The 18,567-nt window shown below is 33.6% G+C and overlaps 1 protein-coding gene across 1 annotated transcript in view; it reads right to left on the minus strand.

Moving 5' to 3' along the window:
- Positions 1 to 5,796: 5,796 nt before the first annotated feature.
- LOC115890992 (putative lysozyme-like protein) overlaps positions 5,797 to 18,567 on the minus strand; it is a 49,411-nt gene continuing 36,640 nt past the window's right edge. The window contains exons 7-8 of the mRNA XM_030911377.1: positions 10,357 to 10,533; positions 5,797 to 6,455 (exon numbers count right to left, since the gene is read on the minus strand). Of these exons, the coding sequence (XP_030767237.1) occupies positions 6,390 to 6,455; positions 10,357 to 10,533 (243 nt within the window). The 3' untranslated portion in view covers positions 5,797 to 6,389. The remainder of the gene's footprint in view (positions 6,456 to 10,356; positions 10,534 to 18,567) is intronic.

Consider the following 18,567-nt stretch of genomic DNA (forward strand, 5'->3'; position numbering starts at 1 on the left):
GAATATGAGAAGAGAAAAGGCAGAAGAACAAGAGAAGCTGCGAAAAGAGAAAGCAGAAGAACAAGACCGCCTACTGAAAATTCTGGAAAATCAAGACAAAATTTTCGAAGATTTGAAAATTCAACGACAACAAGACAAAGAAGACGAACAGGACCGGCTTGAGAAAATTTTAGAAGATATGAAAATTCAACGACAACAAGACAAAGAAGAAGAACAGGACCGGCTTGAGAACATTTTAGGCAATTTAGAAAGTCGTCAGAAGAATGAATGGAGGGAAATTTTAGAAGATATAGAAACGCGCCGCCAAAAAGAAAGACAAGAAGATCAGGACCGTCTTAAAAAAACTTTAGAAAATCAGGAATTTCGACTACAGAAGAATTTTGAAGACCTGGAAAAACGACAGGAGAACCATTTCCAAGAAGTCGTAGAAGATCTGGAGGAACGCCTTCAGCAGAAAATGGAAAAATTAGAGATGGACATACAGAAGACCAAGGTACAAGCAAGGACACCTGGCGTCTCTGGAACTGCGAACGTCAAGGCCCCGACCTATGATGGACAGACTACTTGGACAATGTACCACCGCCAGTTTGAAGCAGCTGCTGCTGCCAACGGATGGACTGACCAGGAGAAAGCAGCGGCACTCGTCATCGCGCTGTGTGGCCCTGCCCTGGAATTGCTACAAACTATTCCTGCAGCCCAACAGCAGGAATACGAAACATTAGTTGCTGCATTGGACAGGAGATATGGCGACCAACATCGACGCCAACTTTACCAGGCCCAGATCAAGACACGCCTGCAGAGGTCCGGAGAGAGTCTGCAGGAATTTAAAGCAGACTTACGTCGGCTGGTACACCTAGCGTATCCTGAAGCACCGGAAGGATTTAGGGAGGAACTCGCTGCTCAGTGCTTTATCAGCGGACTGAGGGACAACGAATTACAGAGGGCGCTGCAAATATCCCAATTTTCTACCAGCAGCGAAGCACTGGTCAGGGCGCTGGAAATCGAAGCTGCTTTTAGCGCCATTCCTAGACCGAAGATAAGATCGGTAACGGTAGAGGAACAGCCCGAGAGTACCCACAGAAGTTTGGAGGAGATGTGTAGAAAATTCGACAAACTATGTGAGCTACTAATACACAAGGGAGTCAACAATAACCAGACAGAGAACCAGAGAAGATCACAGGACATAAGGTGCTATAGATGTGGCAGGAATGGCCACATCAAACGGGATTGCCGCGTTCAAATGCGATCCCGTTCACCATCCAGAGAACGTAGGCACCAGGAAAAATAAAATCAGTCAATACAGTCAATACTAAGGGGCAAGTATTGACTGGGGAGAACAGAGCCCCCAGGATTTTTTCCATTAGGAGTTTAGGAAGAACCGCTGACAGCTTGGTGATCGACGGGAAAGTCAATGGAAAGGGAATCCGAATGACAGTGGACATTGGCGCTATGGTATCGTTGGTGCGGGCTAACTCAGTGCAAGGATTGAAGCTGATGCCTCTGAGAAGAAGAGTGTGTTTACGTACAGTTACGGGGAAATGGCCGTTGTACGGGGAGAGGCTATCGTCGAACTGAAGTTAGGAAATTTGAAATTCCAGCATAGCGTTTTAGTGGCAGATATTGAAGATGATTTCATCTTGGGCATGGATGTGATTCGTCAACATGGATTTTCGTTCGATCACCAGAGAAATATCCTGAATATCGGAAATGAAGAGTTTATGTTATCTCCAGACGAGGGACCAGGAAGAATGGATGTAAGATCAGCGGAAACTGTGGTGATACCTGGTAATCTCGAGAAGATCATATTCGGTAAAGTGGAGAAAATCGCTGGGTACTGTGTTGGACTGGTACAAAGTAGCGACAACAAACAAGATAGGTACTTAGTAGGAAAGTCATTGGTGAACACTGACAAGAATATACCGATCAGAATTGCGAATGTTTTCCCGAATTGTGTCAAGATTCAAAAAGGTGACAAGATAGCCATCTGCGAACCTGTAAGAAGTGTCACCCGATGTGATGAAGTGCCGTCAGCTGTTGCACAAATGGCATCCAAAGAAACACTAAAACATCTAGAGCAGCCATGGGATCACCTAACATCTGAGGAGAAACAGAAGGCTAAGCAGTTCCTGCTAAAGCATGGCAGTATTTTTGAGAAGAACAACAGTGGAAGAACGGATTTTGTGAAGCACCGGATTAATACTGGTCATGCTCAGCCGATTCGACAACGTCCTAGAAGGGTGCCCCTTTCCAAACAACAAGAAATGGAGACAATGGTAGATAAGATGCTAGAAGATGGAGTTATCGAAGAATCATCGAGTCCATGGTCATCTCCTGTTGTTTTGGTGACGAAGAAAGATGGTAGTACACGATTCTGCGTGGACTATCGGAAGCTCAATGACGTCACTAAGAAAGATAGCTACCCACTGCCACATATAGATGACACATTAACAACTCTGGCAGGTTCGTGCTGGTTCTGGAGTGGATACTGGCAAGTTGGTCTAGACGAGGAAGACAAAGAAAAGACGGCCTTTTCTACAGGAAACGGACTATATCAATTCAAGGTCATGCCGTTTGGATTATGCAATGCTCCAGCCACTTTCGAACGTCTCATGGAGGTGGTGTTAAGAGGATTAACTTGGAAAACGTGCTTGGTTTAACTCGAAGATGTATTGGTTATGGGAAGAACTTTTGAGGAGCATTTGCGAAATTTAGAAGAAGTCTTCGGCCGCATAAGGAATGCGCACCTGTACTTGAACCCGAAGAAGTGTAGCTTATTCCAGCGACAAGTGGAATTCTTGGGTCATGTAGTTTCGGCAGACGGAATTTACACCGATCAGAGGAAAATCGCTGCAATCAAGGATTGGCCTAAACTCGCGACAAACATGAACTTAGAAGTTTTCTGGGTTTATGCACCTATTACAGAAGATTTGTCAAGGGATTTGCCAATATAGCTGCACCCTTACATAGACTTACAGGTGATGAAGTCGGCTACGAATGGAACACCGATTGTGATGTAGCCTTTGGAAGACTTAAGGCGGCTTTATGTTCAAGTCCTATTCTAGCCTACCCGCAACAACAAGGGAGGTATATCCTGGATACCGACGCCAGCAATATCGGCATAGGTGCAGTGCTATCACAAGTGCAAGATGGCGAAGAACGAGTGATAGAATATTACAGTCGAGTTCTATCCAAACCAGAAAGGAATTACTGCGTTACCCGGAAGGAGCTGCTAGCAATTGTGAAGGCAGTTGATCATTTTCATAAATATCTGTACGGCCAAGAATTTTTAATTAGGACAGATCATGCGGCTCTCAAGTGGCTTATGGAGATGAAACAACCTGAAGGTCAAATAGCACGATGGCTCGAGAAGCTCCAACAGTATCACTTTACCATCCAACATCGTGCTGGAAAAATGCATGGTAACGCAGACGGTTTATCCAGAAGACCCTGTCAAACCGATTGTAAGCACTGCTGTAAAACGGAACAACGTGAAGGCACTGTCATGATAAGGAGTTTTAAACTTGGAACCGATGAACAGTGGACGACGACACAATTGAGGAAAGATCAAATGGAAGATCCAGACATCGGAGCAATACTACGGCTCAAGGAAGGTAACGGCGAGAGACCACCGTGGCAGGATATTGCGGACAGAGGGCTCGTTTTCAAAGCTCTCTGGGCTCAGTGGAATTCACTGGTTATTGAGAATGGATTGTTAAAGCGCACATGGGAAAGTGCGGATGGCAGCACAGTAACAACTCAGTTACTGGTACCAAGGAAGAAAGTTACCCAGGTATTGGAAGAAATTCACGGTGGTAAAACTGGAGCCCATCTTGGGGTAAACAAGACCTTGAGCAAGCTGAGAGATCGCTTTTACTGGGTGGATTATTGCGAAGATGTCAAGAAATGGTGTCGACAATGTAAAATTTGTGCAGCCAGCCAAGGACCAAGCACTCGATCTAGGGGAAAAATGAAACAATATAACGTTGGACTGCCATTCGAAAGAATCGCTGTTGACATTGCAGGCCCATTCCCTGAAACGCACAAGGGCAACAAGTACGTTTTAGTGGCGATGGATTATTTCAGTAAATGGCCAGAAGTTTTTGCCATTCCAAACCAAGAAGCATCGACTGTAGCTGAAGTATTAGTCAATAATGTCTTCAGTAGATTTGGAATTCCTTTAGAGCTTCACACTGACCAAGGAAGGAACTTCGAGTCAAGACTGTTCCAGAAGATGTGTGATCTGCTTGGTATTCACAAGACTAGGACAACAGCTTTACATCCGCAGTCTGATGGGATGGTCGAGAGATTCAATAAGACCATTGAAGAACATCTCTCGAAAATGGTGGATGAACATCAAAGAGATTGGGATCAGCATATACCACTATTCCTAATGGCATATAGAAGTGCAGTTCACAACACCACCGGACTTTCACCATCGAAGATTTTATTTGGTCGAGAATTACGGTTGCCTTGTGACTTGGTGTTCGGATCACCAGACGACAGCACCACGAACGTAGAGGACTACGCGGATGAACTGAAGGAAAGGTTATTGGGAATTCATAAGGCCGTGAGAAGTAAGATTACGCTAGCCAGTGACCGGATGAAAGCTCGTTACGACCTCAGAGCTAATTCTACGGGATTTCAACAGGACGATATGGTATGGTTATATAACCCACAGCGCAAGAAAGGGAGGTCCCCAAAGTTAACTCCAGCATGGGAAGGTCCTTATACAGTCATCAAGAGGATAAATGATGTTGTGTACCGGATTCAACGCAGCCCTAGAAGTAAGATGAAAGTAGTTCATCTGAATCGATTGAAGAGGTACCAGACAGGAAACCTTGATCGGGACGATCAAATTTGAGAAGGGGGCAATGTCAAGGTGTATGTGGCGCCATCTGTCGGAGAAGCGAGCAACTAAAACCGCAACGTGTCAAGAAACCTGAAGACATTATTTTGTTGTAGCGCCATCTCTTAATCAAGTCGACAAGTAAGCGAAGCAGACAATAGAATGGACTAGTAGATGGCGGACCCGTCCCGATAATTTTGGATTGTTCGCGAAACACTCACCACAGCTATATAAAAGGAGCGCTTACGACAGTTGGACAAGTTTGAAGTTTGAAGTCTAAAGTCTGAAGATAGTCTGAAGTCTGAAGTTTGAAAATACCGCGAAATACCGTTAGAGTAATAGTAGTTGCATAAGTTGTGTTGTAAATAGTATAAGTTGTGTGTACAGAGTGAAACAAATAAATTCGTTAAGTATTTTATCGTGAGTTTAAATAGTGGACCCACGGAATCCGTAACAATAGTATAAAAATTCAAAATGGCGACCATAAGAAAACAAAAACTTGACTGTTGTTATGCGAAATCTAGAAGGCTTAGAAATTTTCTGAAAACGGCATTTAATTGGCCGAGGTCAAAAATATAAAACTACCAACTTAACGTTGCAATAGATACAATAGTTCTGAAGATATTGTCATTTAATATAAACGTATTATTTTCATTTTTTTTACATAAATCCTTAACTAATCAAGATACCGGGGTTTTCTTCATAGGTTTTTGTCAAACATCTAATTACGCAACTTTTATCCTATTTAACCGAATTCGTATCTCTCGAAGTTTCTGAGATGCCAATGTTGAGCATCGAAATTGTCGCCACCCTATATACCCTATACAAAAAAAGGGTATCCAAAATACTAAAATTATGTGTTAGGCACTCCCGGCAGCTGTGGAGGCCCCACCTGGGACCCACTCTTAGTAAATACAATGTATTAACTGGGTACAATAAAACAAATTGTGTCAATTTTAATTTTTATTTTATTATTAAATTATAAAAAGATCACTATCCTAAACTAGTCTACGTTCATATCTTTAACAACATATAAGTTACAATTTGACTTTCCTTATACAAAAAAAAATGTAATCTCTATGTACACACGATAAAGTTACAAAGGAAAGAATGATGAAGAAATAAAAATAATTTCGCAGAAAGAAAAAAATAAAAAAGTCATCTTCTATATACAAAGAAATTTTGTTTTGTTCATCTTTTGTGAGCAATTATTCAGGTTTACTTATTTACACGATCGAATATTCATTGTCACAATTCAAGCTAAAATAGTAATTAATTTACCTAATTAAAGAAGGAAAAAATAAGAAAGAAGAAAATGAAGAAATCAATGGCAAAAACAGGGGCAAGAAATAAAGGGATGTTAGTTACGCAAACACTTTTTGAAAATAGCAAATCGTCTATGTACAAAATAGTTTTTAAACTCTCTCTAAAGTAACACTTCCATAAATAAATTTAAAACGTAACTGGGCTCTTTGGGAATAACAGGACAATGGGAATAAGGGAATCGACGATGGGGAATATAAATGGGTGGATGGCAACTGGTTTAAATAAGAGCGGTGATAAGACGTGCTTTGAAGTTGACCAATCTTTCGCTGGTTTGGGCCAGACGCTGAAAAAAAAGATAAATAAGTATGAGTAACGTTAAAGAAATAAATAGAAGTATTTGTACAGGGTGTTCCAAAGCAAGTACGAAAAATGTTAAGGGTTGATTTCTCGTTAAAAACAAATGGTACTTATATGCAGGATGTCCGAGAAATTAGCGTAAGGATTTTAACTGGTAGTATGGAAACACGCGTTTCGAAAAAAATTGTTGAAAAATTTATATTTTTTTAACATTTTCCGGAAAATATAGAAAAACTTTTGAGTGCCCCTTGTTCAGTTTCCGGAAATTTGTTTATAGTACTTCGGGAGAATGCAATGTTGCCACTTCCTACATTATTCACATTCTGTATGTTTATAAGTTCTCATTTCCACAAAAATAAACTTAATTAATTTTGTACACTGTAGATTTTTTAATCATTGTAGATTACTATTGAGCATAGTGCAATGGTCTACTCTATTTTAAATATTTTTTGCTGTTTAGTGTTTAGTACATTTAGACAGGTCAGCTGATTGAATTTTTAGGTTATATCCAATTCATTTGAGATTTTAATTAAAACAGTAAACCTCTGACAAAAATAAAAAAATATGCAAATGTAAGGCAAGCCTGTAAAGATGCTTTTATTGTTCAAATGACAATATCAGTTATTTTTTGGTGTTTATTCACAAAAACAAGAGTGTGAGATTATCTTGCGTCTGATTGTCCATTGCTGCCGGCGGCCCTCAAAATGCTTCCTTTATTTTTTTAAATTTTCAAAACTAAATACCTCGGTTATTATTAGTTTACTTTAAAAATGGTAAAGAGAAAAGGTGTTTGTTTTGGCCATATCTACCATCCCTTAAAATACTTGCACTGATTTCTAGGACATCCTGTATTATATTTAAAATTGAAAATACTTCATAATGTGGCGCTAAGAGAGACTATACAGGGTGTCCCAGAAATAAGTACAAGCATTTTAAGGAGTGGTAGATCTCAATAAAAGAAACATATTTTCTCTTTATCGTTTTTCAAATAAGTTCAAAATAACGGAGTTATTTTACTTTAAAAATTTTCAAAAAAACATGATTTTTTGCTAAAATTATGAGAACCACTGGAACCTTCTGGATTTTCTTTCTTGTAAATTTAATCTAATACCTATGTTGTCATATTATCAAGAAATTATGTTTTTTAACTAAAAACTAAAAAAAATTCCAAAAAATTTTTAAAAAAATTTCGAATTTTCAATTTTTTTTTTCGCAGAAAAACCTCATAGGCATGTTTCTGGGATTGAACTGTATAGTTAAGTAAAATAACTCCGTTATTTTGAACTTATTTGAAAAACGACAAAGAGAAAATATGTTTCTTTTATTGAGATCTACCACCCCTTAAAATACTTGCAGTTATTTCTGGGACACCCAGTATAAGAAAGTACCCTTTATTTTTAATAAGGAAATCATCCCTTAAAGTTAATTAAAAAAACACAAAAGCATTAAACATTTCTGTAGTTTCAAAAAAAAAATCTTCAGTAATTTTGCGATTTCAAGATTTTATTTTCTTTTTAGATGATTTTAGTGACACATCATTGTATGTAGAGTTAAAATGGTTCTCACAAACTGTAAAGTAATAAGTGAATGATTTTAAAAAAATCTTCCAGTTAAACAACACCATTCATTTCACTTATTCGACCTTCTACGAAGGACTTTTTCTATGATAAGCCGTTTTTGTTGGAAACCAAACAGTTGTAAAAGTACATATTGTACATTTTGGAAAGGAATTAATTAATGCTATAACCGAGAGACCTTCAGACATTATCGGTGAAACCATTAAAATAAGAAAAAATGCTCAACTGGAAATAACAATTATTATTTACATAGAATTATGTGACAAAATATTATTAGCTTTGTCGCTCTAACACAACAAAAACTGGATAGCCTTGCTACAATTTCGTAACAGAGCCATTCATTAACTGTTTTTTGTTTGTTTTAAATTTGTAATAAGACTGGTATTGTAATATTGTAACACAGGTGTATTAATACAAGGGTAGTTGAAATATAAGCCCGATTTTTATGTCTCAGTAGTTGTTACATAAAGTAAATCACTCGTTATAAAATTATATTTCACACAATGAAAGTATAAGTTAAATAATAATTTTACTGAAAATTGTGGAAAATAGAATATTGTTTTATTAGGAGTAAAAATGACAGGTACTTTTTATGGCGATGCTGTACTTTTGACATTACAGGCGAGGCACAAAAGTCATTTTTACTCCGAATAGAAAAAGCTATATTTTTTCAAACGTCAGAAATATTTTTTAAACACACTTAAACGTTCCAAATGATATACAAGCAATACCTTGTAAGTAATTATATATTGGGAAACTATGGTTACGCTTGTTGAATTTGACACTTTGTCACAAAACAACCCCTTTAGAACTTTTTCTTTAATGGCCATAAACGGGAGTAAAAGACTAACCACCCGAACAAACACTAGAGGCGCCACTAATTTAATCATCTAATTTTGAAACAAGGGGTCGCGGTTACCTTTTTTAATTTTAATTCAATTTTCATTGTTTTCAAACTATATTATTAGACCTTATTGTATTTTGTGAATGTATAAATATTTTCTTAGTATAGAGTTGCATTATATTAATTTGTATTATATTAAATACATATTTAAAATTAAAATATAACATATATGTCAGTTGCCGTCTAAAATGACATCTTGATAAAAAAAAAGTTAGTTATTGTCAGAAATAAATACTTAAAATCATGTGTTAAAATTAATACAAATATTAAAATTCACAAGTTATAATTAGTTATTTTATATTATGTCAAAAATAAAAACATAATGGTACAGCGTAATGTTGATATGCAGGTCCAACACAAAAAGTGCTGTTATATTTTTCAGTTTTAGTTGTTATCCGCGGGAGTTTAAGTGATTTTAGTGTTGAATATTTTTATTTGTGAAATAGAAATATTGCGTTTGGATTGCAAAACTAAAAGTGGAAATTTTGTCGCAATGTAAGCAAGCGTTTGTCCATTTTATATTTTCCTTTTTTTCATACCTACGACAAATATACATATATTGGAATTTTATAATTCGTTTTATTTAAAAAATGTTAGAAAAATGCCTGTAATTAACATAATTGTTATGTAATATATACCATTTAAATGTAATATATTACTTTACAAATTAAAAAAATGTAAATTTAAAAAATATATTAAAAATATATACAGGCATTAATTGAAATTTTTAGTATGCGAACAAACACGAGAGGCGCTTTATTATTTACTTTCATTTCTTAACATGACAGTTGAAGTTCTAAAGGGAGATGTTTTGTGCACTTTAAGTCAGTTTAATAATATATTTTCGTACTTATATTCTTAGGCGTAAAAGTGCTTTATTTTTATGTCAAGGCGTTAAAACGACTTTTTTTTCAAACGTTACAAAAGTATTAATTTTTGCGACGTGATTGACAAAATAAAAAAGTCATTTTAACGCCTAGTCATAAAAGTAAAGCACTTTTACGCCTAAGCAAAAAAGTATGAAAATATATTATTAAACTCACATAAAATGTCAAATTCAACGAGCGCAACCATAGTTTCTCGATATATAATTACATACAAGGTATGACTTTTAAATCTTTTTATATTATTTGGAACGTTTGAAATTGTTTAAAAAATTATTTGTGGCGTTCGAAAAAAAAATAGCGTCTTCTATTCAGAGTAAAAATTACTTTGTGCCTCGGCTGTATGTCAAACATATAGCCTCGCCACAAAAAGTGTCATTTTTACTCCTAATGAAACAATATACTGTTTTATGTAATCACGTCGCAAAAATTATTACTTTTGACGTTTGAAAAAAACTAATTTTGGAACAGCTTGTTCAATTTGATGTCATTTAAATAATTCAAAACAAGAAAAATACTTACCAGGATAAGATCTTGGATTAAATTAGCTAACCCCCTGTTGGCGATGACGAATAACCTAGTGATAGGTCCGGGGATTCCCTCATGATGGTCATCTTTTTGGACATCTAATTCGGCAACACCGCCAGCTCCGGCGTCATGTTCGTCTGTTTCTTCCGTCGCTCCTGATCCAGCTACCAACTAAACAAAAACAAAAAAAATGTTAAAAAGCTTTCCTGTAATGCAGCGCAGTTCAAAAATCTACTAACATGCTTTTAAATTAGGAATAAGATACAAGACAAGGTGATTTTAGTACTCTTCGGTGCATAAATTGAGATTCTATTTTTTATTTCCTCATTATCTCAGCATTGTTACTAGGATTCAAATTTCAGATCCATGCTACAAGGCATTATGATGTATAATGCCCTCCAAATTTCCTTCAATGCACGACATTGCAAAAAAAAGAAATGATGACATAAAAAATAAAATTTTATATTATGCACCATGAGCGTTAATATACATTTTGGCATTATATCCATAATAATGCCCATAGTGCATCAATAACTATTTTACAGTAAAATAGATACTTAAACATACAAACTAGTTATATACATAAATTGTCCAAGATTTTATACTAAGCAGTCAGGAACAAGAAAAGAAATATATGTACCTATATTTGATACCAATTAAACTTTTAGTTACGCAATCGAGGGCGCGATTTTTAAATTCATTGTTGCCAACCATGGAATATTCGGCGCCGTGCTGACTAACTGGAATTTTGAATTTCCCGCTAGGGATTCAGGTGGTAGCTCTGCTGTAAAAAATGTCAAGTTGCCAAATTTTTTATTTATTTCTTCACATTGTCATTCGTTTTGACACTTTAGTTTTGTATTACGAGTTTTTGGTTTAAATTAGGTAATTGTGTTGTGATAATTGAAGCTTAAAAATGTTTACTAGCAGACCTTGCAGTCGAACATTGTTCTTTTTAGAACCTCTTTTGGTGCGAAATGTACAATATAGCATAATAGCTGTAAAAAAACTCATCGCAACTTTATTAGAATATTTTGAACGGGAAAGAGGTAGCAATGGCCTTTTATGTCCTTTAAGTGCTGTTAAGAAGGTGAGTTTTGTTGATGTGAATAATAAATGTTTATATATTTAGAATTAATTTACTTTTGTTTCCTAAAATATTTAGATTAAAAGAAAATATGTAAAAGAGGGCAACGCTGTACCGGCCAAGCTTAATCACGTGACTAAAAGTTTATTTGATATGAACTATACAGGGTGAGTCTTAAATAAGTACAAATATGTTCAGGACTGGTAGATCTCAATAAAAGAAACGTATTTTCTCTTTAAAGTTTTTCAAATAAATCCAAAATAACCGAGTTATTTTGAAAATTTCCAAAAAAATTAATGTTGAGAACTGGATCTTTTCTGGATTTTCTTTCTTGTAAATTTAATTTACTACCTCTGTTGCCATATTATCAACAAATTATGTTTTTTAACTAAAAACTAAAAAAAATCCAAATTTTGAAAATATTTTTCGCGAAAAAAACTCATAATCGTGTTTCTGGAGTAAAAATATACTACCCCTAAAAATATTTGCTCTTATTTAAGACTAACCCTGTACAACCAGCTAACAATAATACAGTGTGTATGCTACTGTATCCTCTAATAATCTACTATAGTATACGAAATTATTGTGATATATGATGATATATAAATAATAATTATATTTCTTGACATTAAGGCGAAGTCTCATTTTAATTGAAAATATTTGTTTAAAACCAAATAAATAAATCAGAATAGGTATTATTTTATGTAACATGCTAAAAATTAAAAAGTAAAAATTAAAGATTCTTTTATTAATTCAAACTCATTTTTTTCTTTCTGTTACGTAAGACAATATTGTACTATTTTCAAAAATAAAACCACTTTTAACAAATGAAATATTGCCATGCTATTAATCTTAAACAATGTTCGAACAAAACGACAAGCATAATATACTTTATCTTGTTTTCAATCGGTACATTCTCAACAAAACCCGCTACTACTAATAATTACATTTTTTCACCCACACACTTGCTGTATAAAGTGTGATTTTTCGGCATTCTGTAATATTACGTTACAATTTGCATTCGAAAATGCGACTAGCGCTTAATAATTTCCCTTTCACGTCAATTATTTGTATTTTAAAGCTTGGAAATAAACTATTAATTACAAATATTACCGGTCGCCGTTACGCTTTGTCACGTCACGACCCAAATAGAGTTTTAGTATGGTTATTCAATCAGAGATGTCGCTAGTTGTATTGCTATATTTTGGCGGCATTTTTTATCATTAAAAATCTTTGAATAAAAAGATTAAAGAAGGAGCATATCTTAGATCGAACGCAACAGGGTCCTAAAATGGCCGACTTAAATTCCGCTTTATCAGTGCCGTGCTAATTTTATTCAAAACTTGTAAAAATATGATGTAGAGTAGACTAAATAATTTGTTGTTTTATTTTACGTTGTCAATAAAAATGTTGGTAGTTATTAAAATTGTTATAAAAATATATAATTCTAATGAAAATAGATAAGTTATAATAATTATTTATTAACACAAACATCTGATACGCTACTGAAGCAGGTAAGTCAAATTGACGTATTTATATTCTTTGACATCAAATCTTTGACAAGTAGTAAACAGTAAATAAAAGCAAAAATGCAAGAAAAAATGTATAATTAGTTAATTTTAAGTGAATTTCATAAATGATCGATTTTCTATTGTATATTATATGTATAGTCACTTACTAGCGAAAAGTTATTCTATTATTTCCCTCGATTTTTGAACGAGATCTACCGCACGCTACACAACCAACTTTTTTACAGTCTTTCTGGTTCAATCGCAGTAGTATCTTATTTACTTAAGTAATCGCTTTAAGATATTTTAAACGAAATTATATTTTAAAAATTATGACAATTCCGAAAATTGTATGATACTACCTTTATTTTCGAAAAAAATACTAATTAATGATTTTCGTTAAAACCTACTTTCATACAAAATTTAGTGAATAAAATCAAAAATATTTAAGCAAATTAAATCGCCATCAATTTGCTATTAGGTTAATGACAACGTCATCGTCATCAATATATTTATTTAAACTAATGCTAATAATTAGGTTTTTAATCTAAAGTTAATATTTTACATTAATTTAAATATGTTTAGGCTAAGACTTTTAAAAATGTAATATTATTTGTTTAGTGACCTCAAAATCCAAAAAACCAGTAAAATTTTTCACATTGGTAATGATCAAGAAAATTTAAAATTCATAAAGTGAAAGTGACTACTTTGAAGAACTCATAATATCTAAAATTATATAAGAATTATTAACATTTCTTCTTTGCATCCAGCCATAATATGGCGAAACCCGTCAAAATTTCTTCAAAATGTTTGTTTTCCATTTTTTTAATTGTAGTTTGTTGTAAAGTTATTTTTGTCGTCCAATCAGTCAGTTAGAAGTCATTCAAAATTAAGTGTTTATTAGCAGGAAGCCATTACAAAGAATGAAGTCGAAGATAATGGTAAAATAATGAAAATTATGAGAAAGTATTATTCAATTAATTTCCAAATAGGCCAGATGGCTAGTATTATGAAATAATAAAATTTTCTTTTGTATAATATAAAATAATATCATTCTATAAAGTGCTACGATACCATACAACAATAAATTAAATGCAAGAATTATTGTTGCTGTTTTTGTTATATATAGGGAGCTATATACAGAAAATGTTCATGCAAAGGTATTTATATAATCACACAAATAATCTAAAAAGAGAAATTTTGAGTTACAACACTTAATAAAACAACATAGAAACAAATTTATTAAAACAATTAAAAGTTTTAAGGCTAATAAATAATCAAACACTTGGTATATTGGAGTTTCTTAAAAAGAAAAACGTTTTGAATTGTATATAGGGTGATTCAAACTTCGAACTTTGGGCTAATACAAGGAAAGTACAAGGCTAATACAAGGAAAATAGAAAATATCAATGAAAGTTGGTCGATGGGATCCAAAAATGAAGGCGAGAGTATTGATTAAGACAATTAAATCTTCAAAGTTCAAAAAATATTATATGGTTGCAGAATAGAACATAAGTTTTTGGATACCATCACCAGAATTTGCATGTTTATTTGCTAGTTTTCTCTGAAATAATTCCAAAGTGCCAAGTTTGAGTCATACTGTATTTTTAATGCAGAACTCAAAAATTCTCTAACTGAAAAAAGACAATGTAAGCACCAAAGCTTAGCTAAAACAGAAAACTGTAATGTCAATGTCAAAGTCATAGTCACAAAGTCAGTACAAATAATGTATGTAAAGTATGACTAACGAGTGGATAATATATTACTATAAAAGTTAGTAACTTTGTAGGTATAAATTATATTTTCTGTCATTTTTTGGATATCGTCTGTCTAAAACTTCCCCCGACTCGTTGGACAAACTTTTGTCAATTTAAAATACCATTTAAAGTATATTAAAAGGAAATTTGGGTAGGAAATAATATATATTTTCCAATGAATAAAAGAGACTTTGATATAAATGTTTATTTTATTAATTTTTTATAGACAGAAATGACTATAATATTAGTGTTGAATTATACAAAAACAATCCTCTTGTTTTAGCTACAGCAGAAAAATGAGACAGGTATATACAACAGGAGATGCAAACCTTCCAATACTCCATATCCAAACCAGAACAAAGAACAGAATCTGTTTTTTAGAGCCTTGAAATTTGTTCAATTGATTTAATTATTGAAAAATATTTATATTATACACACCGGCACAACTATAAGAACGAGCAAAATTTACACTAAGATCAGAATTTAATTTCTCTTCGAACCTTCCATTTGCTAGTGTTCTTTGAAACACTCTATGGAGTGAGATACTCACAATTGAAAAAATCTTATGATCTCAAAGTGTAGCCAATTTTATTCTAAACATTTTGATTTTTGATTCACTCTGATATATATCTCAATGATTAAAGAACATATAGGATTTCAAAGAAAATATGTTCTAATTTCTATGTTCTAATAATTTACATTTATTATTTTACCAACAATATTTTGACAGACAAAACAGTGACAGTTGCGTCTGTCATTTTAATTCACAGGCAAATAGTAATTTCGGTTCAGGGAAGATTTCGACAGACAACATCCAAAAAATGACAGAAATTACTATTTGCCTGTGAATTAAAATGACAGACGCAACTGTCACTGTTTTGTCTGTCAAAATATTGTTGGTATCATTGCTATCAATGAAAAAAAAAATCACTTTTCAAAATAAACACAACGGTATTTTTTTGGTTTCTGAAACGTCTTGGTGTATGTTTTCCCATTCTGCTAATGCTGCATCAAGAAGCTGTGTGAGATTTCCTGGATTGTTCCGACGAGCTCTAACCCTTCCTTTGAGTTGGCCCCACAAGTGTTCGATAGGGCTTAGATCTGGTAAATATGCAAGACAGTCCCAAGTTTCTCTAGCCATTCTGCTGGTATCGGGAGGTGCATTATCGTACCTAACGATTAGTTCTAGCACTAAATAAACATACCTCTGACCCGTTAAAGTTTGTTGAAGTGGTAACAATGGAGTTTTTGCTCCCAGCATAATACTTCCCCAGAACATCACAGTTCCTCCTTTATATCTTGGTACAAATTTGGCAGCCTGGAGTCTCGCTCGTCTTTCTGGAGCTCTGAGAACCCGAATTTGATGGTCATCTGATCTTAAGCCAATTCTGGTCTTATCCGAAAAAGAACGTTTTGTTATTCCTCAATTGTCCAGTTTTGATGCCGAAGGCACCAATTTAGCCGGTCAATTTTTTTGTCGAGATAACTGTAAGACCCATAACTTTCTCCTACTGTACAGGGTGAGTCAACGATAGAGTAAAGTCCATTATCTCATTTGTTTCGAGGTTTACAAAAAAATGTTTAATATAAAAGTTATAGGGAAGGTTAAGATACACATTTTAAAATGATTATAGAGTATACAGGGTGCTTCAAAAAAATGTGGCGGATATAACATATGTTTTTTTAAACGCAGGATTTTTTATTTTATTTTTAGATTCTGCGTAAAATTTTATAACTTTTTCATATATAATGTTATAAACCTAAAATTAACAGTTTTTGAAATTTTTAAATTTGTTTAAACAAATGTTAAATTGCAGTGTGGTAAAAAATTGCCAGTAGTACCATTGTTTCTGAAGTTGGAATACCAAAACTTGGTATGATAGTTCTATAGAGATTAAAAAGAAGGTATATGTTAAGATATTTTAGTTAAATGCTACAGGGTGTTCAAAATATATTTATGAATTTCAACTAATTAAAATTAAGAAATTTCAATTTTTTTAAATGGTACACCCTATATATTATCATTTTTTCTGATAGATTTTACAAAACTCTTCAACTTTTATTAAGTATGTCATATACCTATTTTTATTATGCGCTATAGCATCATAGTTGCCATGACAAAAAGTAATAATTATCACAATTTCATGTCCGTTAAGCAAGTTAAGAACAAAATTTGAATTTTAGTTTAATTTGTTGTAATAAGTATAAATGGTAGAGATAATAGTTACAGATTTTCTTCAAATGAATTAGTCAATGTGACTGATATACACGGACAAGCCTAGAAAACCACATTTTTTAGTTCAGTACTATATATTATATAGTACTTTGCTAACTACTATAAGAATAGATGTATATTATCTAGAAAACATCTTCAGTGTGTAATGGGACGGTTTCGCGGCAGTAGTAATTTGGCTTTACCAAATTTATAAATCAGAATTACTACGAGAAAAAACTTTATGTATGTCGAAGAAAATTCCTATATCAGTAGTCTTTAGCAATTAGGTAATCTAGTATTACGCTAATCTGTGACTATTCGCCTCGATGAATTTTACGCAGAATCTAAAAATAAAATAAAAAATAGGGTGTTGCATTTAAAAAACATATGTTATAGCCGCCACACTTAACATATCGCACCTTGTATACTCTATAATAATTATAAAATGTGTATCTTAATCATCCCTATAACTTTTATATTAAACATTTTTTTGTAAACCTTGAAACAAATGAGATAATGGACTTTACTCTATCCTTGACTCAACCTGTACAACCCTCGAGCACGAAGCCTTTTTCTTAGGGTTTCAACTGAAACGTTCACACCTATAGCTGCCAGAAGTTGTCTTTGTAGCTCTGGATGAGAAACATTGGGATTTCTTCGAGCAATTTGCCTGTTCTTGAGAGTTCGTAGTTCCAAGTACCTGGCATATGTTTTCGATACAACACCACCTAATAAAAAAATGTTTTCTCTGATGTGAAGAGCAAAAGTTATTATTTAGTACTCTGTATCCTTAGTACTCTGTATTTAAAACGTCGGTAATGCTACAAACTCAATAATTCAGTTCAAATTAGATTAAATTTGCCAATATCTATATTTTCTTTAAAATCCCTGTATATTTTCCCTAATAAATCAGGTATCAAAGTGAATAAAAAAAAATGTTTTCAATATTAATGGCTCATTAAACAGATCAATCATCAATAACTACAAATATCTTCAAATTCCTTTATAGCCCTGTACAGGGTGTTCCTTAATGACATGCTGATATTTAAAGGTGTGACTCATGGTCCTCTTTATGAAATTTAATACACGTCTCCTATGCATCAATATTCATATGAAGTTTTTTTCTTAGAATAGGCCCAAGAATCACCTCCTTAATTATTGGCATGTCATAAGAATGTCATAACATTGTGGCAAGAATATTTAATAATAAGGAACACCGTGGATACGGCATAAAAAATAAGAATGAACCATTTAAAAATGGCAATGTTTGATGTATTCGTGATAATTCAAGTTCCAATTCTTTGGAAATTAATTGGAAATTTTATGTAAATTTTGCACGTTATGCCCTAATTGATTTGGCGTGTTCATTATGTACACTCACCGGCAAAAAAAAGGCCACTAAAAGCTGGTCCTAATTTCAAAGTTGGATTTCTCGCGAATCACTCATTAGATTTTGATGATTTTTTTTAATTGTAAATTAATTCCTTCTTAACGGATGCTACGTCAGTAATTTTTATTCCGAATTTATTTTGAGCATATACAGGGCACAACAATAAGACGAAGTTTTTTGCCGAAATTTTGTAACACCCTGTAGAGTGCAGCAGCTGTAGTAGCTATTGCTAAATCAAATCACATTGT

The sequence above is a fragment of the Sitophilus oryzae genome, unplaced genomic scaffold (genome assembly GCF_002938485.1).
Source record: "Sitophilus oryzae breed Bouriz unplaced genomic scaffold, Soryzae_2.0 scaffold_942_pilon_pilon, whole genome shotgun sequence".
Classification (NCBI taxonomy): domain Eukaryota; kingdom Metazoa; phylum Arthropoda; class Insecta; order Coleoptera; family Curculionidae; genus Sitophilus; species Sitophilus oryzae.